This window comes from Pygoscelis adeliae, unplaced genomic scaffold (genome assembly GCF_000699105.1).
Source record: "Pygoscelis adeliae isolate BGI_AS28 unplaced genomic scaffold, ASM69910v1 Scaffold298, whole genome shotgun sequence".
NCBI classification, from domain to species: Eukaryota; Metazoa; Chordata; class Aves; order Sphenisciformes; family Spheniscidae; genus Pygoscelis; species Pygoscelis adeliae.
Window position 1 is genome coordinate 2,105,273 of NW_008825303.1, and position 5,684 is coordinate 2,110,956.

Genomic DNA, 5,684 nt, shown 5'->3' on the forward strand with positions numbered 1-5,684 from the left:
TGCAGACTGCAAACACATTTCAAACCTTGCTTTTCGGAGTTGAATTTCAAACTGCATTCTCAGGGTAAAAAGGAAAAGATGAACTTTGGTCCCACTCAGCCCTGTCATAGATACTGCCACAAACCCAATTAAAATGCATAGGTACATAAAACCTCCCAGTTACTAAAAATGTGCAAGCCACTTCAACAAGTCCTGCAGGGCTGTTTTGCTGTTAATATCTACTAATTAGCTGAATGTATTCTTTTCCTGTATTAACACCAGACAGAAGAGGGGCATAAACTGCCCTCATCTGGAGCATTTTTATTTCACAAACATGAAAGTTACACAGCTGCTGTTCATTGTTGCTTTTAATTCCACCCTGCCATTTGCTGTAGCTTTATTTTTCTTCTAGGAGAGACTTTCTGCTACAGTTTCTCTCATTACTGGAAAACAAACACTTTTATTCCTAAAACCAATTCTGTATATCCTTTTCCCAGCAAAACGGCCAAGTCTACGGTAACAGAACTAAACCTACAAAACCATAAACAACACAAGAGAACTTGTAAAATTCAAGCTAATAGAAGACATCCATTAAAAGCACAAGCCTACAAGCAGCTAAACATAGACTTGCTGTTCCCATGCATGTCTTCCTGCTTATCATTACTCTCATGCAAAAGGTGGGGAAACAGCCAGCTTTGTTTATTCAAATAACAGCGTGCAGGAAACTGCCCCTAAGTCTGAGGTTTGTAAATTGAAGCTCCACGCTTTGTGTGTGTGTGTGCGCGCCTTACAAGCACCCAGGGAATTTTTCAACTCATTTTACAAGCTGTTCATGAAAGATCATTATCCAGTGTAACAGTCCTTGAACACAAAGCAGAAGTGCAACCTTTGAAAAAATCAATGGACAGATCAAGGCTAAAATTGTTGTACACTGCAAAAACAAACTTCCGCTTGGAAAGCCAAACCATCCAAACTGGAGAGGCTGGCAAAGCTACTCCTTGCAGCTGTAGCTACACCCCCTGCCCCCGCCCCCCAGTTCAGTAACTCCGCACAAGAACTGTGCTGAACTTCAGAAGTCCCTAAGAGGAAAGAAATCCCTTTTAAGGAAGCATTTCATGAAAGTCAAGTGCTGCTATTCTACATGCCCATTCCATTCCCTTGTCGAAACAGAACAAGAGTTTCATGCATGCAAGTTTCTTTCCTTTCCCTGTTCTTAGCTTCTGCACCAGTTGTTCGCCAAAAATAAACGCCATTCCACAACCATATATGTGCAACAGCCTTCTGGTGATTCTGAGTCCCCTCCAGCACTGCCGTTATTCCACAAGGCCAGGAGACAGTCTTCTTTCTAACACGCTCTGACGGGCTATGCATATAACCCAGCTGAATCGGGAATGCCTTTTACATCTATTTTCTTTTCTGGACAAAAATAGTAGGAAAAGTTTAGCAAAAACATGTCACAAGTTGCTAGAAGTGTTTCAGGATCCTTTACTGTGGTCTTTGTTGAACTTTCATTCTCCAGCGGAACTAAAGAAGGATAATTTTCTCCTGGGACCTGCTTTAAAATACTTATCCATCTGCTGGTATTCAGAGAGAGTCAAGGTGTGTAACATTGAGGACTGGATGAAAAACAATTTCCAGAAAGACTTCTGTAACAGGCATGAAAACACTGTCAATGATTTTTTACTAGAAGTTTGCAACAGGTACGTTCTTTGGGTGTGAAACTCTACAGCTACTGTAAAGGTTAACTGCCTTGAAATGAGACAATTGAGAGCTATTTACTCCATACATCCTACCTGAATGGAGCATTAAGTACGTGAGTGCTTTCACTTTGGAATTTTAATATAGCGTTAAGTTGGTTTTGTAGTGGCAATAGCATATACTTCATATTCACTTTCCTTAAGCCTATTTTTTCCTTCTTTTTCCTGAAGAATGAATAATTAATATAGGAAAGTGCAATACTGCCTACTAAATTGCTGCTTAACTGAAACGTACCATTCTGGCAGTGCAGAACATTGTCCTGGGGGGAGGGGCTAGAGGAAAGACATGATTTCAAATAGTGAATATATGTCATAACAAACCCAAGTTCATTACAGACGTTACTAAACACCAAATTTGTTTCATTCTGAGGAGTAAGTATTGCTTTTATACTGAAGTTTAACTCTGGCTAAGCTTTTTATAAACTACAGTAAAGGAAAAGAAAGACCACTATGGAAAAGCAGCTCTGGGTGCCCACCATTTCTTAGAACAGCTTTACTGCTACAAAGCAGCTCGAAGAAAAAAAAGTTAAATTACATTAGGAGGAGCAAACAGTGTAGAGGCAATCCTAGTGTTTTAGTAACACCGAGGATGGCTGTGGTCCTAGATTAGAGCTGAAAGGGGCATGTCGGTGCCTATCCTGAAGTGGCACACCTTTGTGCCGCAGCCAGCCCTCAGCTTTGTGCCACAACAGGGAAGGCAGAAAGTTCTATTTGGAAGTAACAATTTAAAGACCCCAGCAAATTACAGGATACTGACAGGACACAGTGCCTTGGTGAGAACAGCAACAGCACAATCTCAAAACGGCAACAGTGCAATCTCAAAACAAGGACTGAAATGTAGGTTCAAAACGTTAAGTTGCAAGTACAAAATTTCAGAAGTAACTGTTCTAGAGCAACTGGTTAAAAATTTGGACTAATTAAGAAGCACATCTGTGCCTACAAAGGAGGCCATAGGAGGAAATATTCTCTCATTTTGGCACTGGAATGTCTACCATGAGGCCACACTTAACTATTTCCATTTTTCTGCCATCACAAATTGGGATTCAGAAAGAGGACACAAGACCACAGCTCTGCGGAAATAGTTTAACATCTACGTGCCTTTTTCCTCTGTAGAATCCATAACCCCAAACTGGTTGCTGGACAAAATTCAAAGCAAAGCCTGGGTAGTAAGCAATCTCATTCAGCAAATGCCTTTCAGCCTTCCATGGATTCGTTTCCACAAGTTAAACTGAACTCTTAAAAATGACAGTTATATATTGACACTCACCCCCCCCATCCATTTTAGCCTTCCTAACACGAGTTGCTGCCTTTTTTTGCAGCAACTCATTGAAAGCATTTCCATCTGAACAAAATTCCTAGCATTCTGTGCAAGTAAAAATGCAAATTAAACAAACATACAACTTTTCTCCCTGAGTTGGGAGTACTTTTCTGTTGACGAAGCCACAAGAGATGGCAGGTCGGAGCCTTTCTTTAAAACATTTGTTTTTCTAGCTGTTTGTAAGTGGAAAGGAAAAGAGTAAAAAAAAGATCATGCAGCTGACATGATCTCACTTTATTACCTCTGCTCAAACGGTGAAACCAAGCAGCAGCGGGAGGATGGGGTGGGGTGTAGAGAAAGAGGAACGTACTATGTGCCCGTTGTTAAGGACAAAAGAAAATGCTGCAGTGATGGCAGAGCCCCTCGTTTGCCCCCACTGCTGTTGTACACCTAAAACCCTGATGCTGGCTGTAAGCACAAATATTCATATGGAAGTGCTTACAGACACCTTACAGTTCTTACAGGATGGAGGCAGGCTAATAGTTCTGTCCAAAGGTCTCACAAGGTCAATACTAGCATTGCTGTAATCACTTTTCCCCCTCAACAACAGAGCCTAAAGAAGTCCTGTGCTAACAGAGCAACATGAAGCTGCATTTAGCTAAACAGATGGATAGCTGAACTGCTGCTCCCTGAAGAAAGGTGTAAGCCAGAAACCAAACTTTGTACAAAAGGCTTTGCAGGCTGGTGCACAAGGGTCCTTGCAAACATGCCTGGTCAGCACAACAGCTAGTAATAACTGGTCCGCTCCAGTTTTCCGCAGAAGGACAGTTAGTATAAGTCATCAACACACCGACTTGGAACAAGCCTTTTCTGTACTTTCCCAGGTCTACCTAAGCAACAAAAAAGAAAGCTTTTTTAATTTGCTGCATCATTGTTTAACGGTAGAGTTCTTACCAGTTTCAGTGATTTGAAGGAAGGTTTTAAGAGTTGTGTGGGGTTCAAACATCAACACTCTTAGGTAGCAGCTGGCACCTATTTGGTAAATCCAAGGAGCTAAAATACACCCATTAATCCCTGTAAAACCAAGAGCGGGAGTGTCTTACTTGCCCATGCTCAGCATATCTACACAGCAGCCTCTTCACTCAATTGACCTCACGTTCATCCTGCCTTGAATCTCATCTCTACCGGGTCTTCATTCACTCGCTTCTCCAAGCACAGCGCCATGCAACTCCTTAAGAAAAACCAGTGCAGCTGCAACTTAAATAGGCATCCACGTTCCCTTCTCCACTATGCCAACTGAGCTATAGATGTTGCTACCAACAGAAAAAGCAAAGAAGGTAAGTTTTGTGATTAGTAAAGCTGAGCATGAAGATCTAGATAGGTCCCCACTTACTCGCGCTTTCTTACCCCTCCTGATGGAAGAGGAGGTCTTTTTCTAACTTTCACATTTATTCTTGATGATACTAGCTTCTCCAAGCTCTCTTATTTATTTTTCCGCTCATCTCACTGTAACAATCATGTTTTCAGGTGTCCAAACCTGCTATCTCTGACCCTCTCTGGATGCGGCCATGTTACAGATGATTGCATCTCGCTTCTTCTCAAGAACTGCCCAAACCTCAAGACGCTCCAACTGGAAAACTGTGTGCGGATCACTGACCAGACACTAGAAGCAGTGACCCTCTATGGGGGATCACTGCAAACGCTCCACGTGGATTTCTGCCGGAACATAACACGAAACGGTCTAGAGAGAGTCAGGGAAAAATGTCCCTCCGTAATGCTGAAAGCAGAGAGAAGCGCTAACATGATTCCAGACAATAAGCCAGAAAAAAAGTTTATGCTTGAAAAGGCACCAAGAAAATTGTTTCAGCTTTAAGTGCAACAAATTGTATAAACTTAGTCAATGTGTATATTTTACTTCACTTCCACTCTCCTCATGGGTAGCATTGCTTCAATGAACCGTGGCTACTTTCCTGCGTTCTAGTTTAACTCCAAACAAATGGTTGATACGTTTTGTAAAGGCTGTGCTGGGAAAAGGCATGCATCTCCACCAGGACAGTCTTAAGGAAAAAAACTTGTTTGCTTTCTGTTGTTCCTTGAAACTGGAAAACCCTGCATTGCTGTCACAAAACGCTAGACCTGATTAAGGCTGAAAACTGCAATTTTGATACCCTCTTGTCGCGGATGAGTGGAATGCACCTCACTCAGAAGAGAGAAGCAGCAACGTGTTTTATTGAGGTAAAATAATAATTTGACAGAGTTCAATAAATTTGATGGAATTTAACAAAGTTTAACAGTGGTATGACAAGGTTCAATACGTTTGATGGCAAGGTTCACGTTATTAATTACTGCATAGAAGAAACATACAAAGGAAAATTGAGTTAGAATTGAGTTAGAATGATTCCCACAGAGACCGGAGGCGCAAAGAGTAAAGAAGACCCTCCCGTTGAGTCACGAGGTTCAGAGTGGACCCCCTTGCTTTCTAAACTCCTCGTGGAGCCTAGGTACGGCTGGATCCAATCTTAGTCTCAGACTTGGTCAACGGTTTATGTCTAATGGAAGAGATACAAAGAGTAAGGAGGACCCTCCCGTCGAGTCACGAGGTTCAGAGTGGACCCCCTTGCTTTCTAAACTCCTTATGTAATGGGAACGGGCATAAAGCCGCAGCAGATAGAGCTTGGGTAATTATATTC

General features: G+C 41.9%; 1 protein-coding gene across 1 annotated transcript; it reads left to right on the forward strand.

The window, feature by feature from the left end:
• The first annotated feature begins 1,277 nt into the window (after positions 1–1,277).
• On the forward strand, positions 1,278–5,671 carry FBXL22 (F-box and leucine-rich repeat protein 22). Its single transcript, XM_009330057.1, has 2 exons — positions 1,278–1,679; positions 4,522–5,671. Exons 1-2 carry the CDS (start codon positions 1,345–1,347, stop codon positions 4,865–4,867), a joined length of 681 nt encoding a protein of 226 aa, XP_009328332.1. The 5' UTR covers positions 1,278–1,344; the 3' UTR covers positions 4,868–5,671.
• The last annotated feature ends 13 nt before the right edge of the window (positions 5,672–5,684 follow it).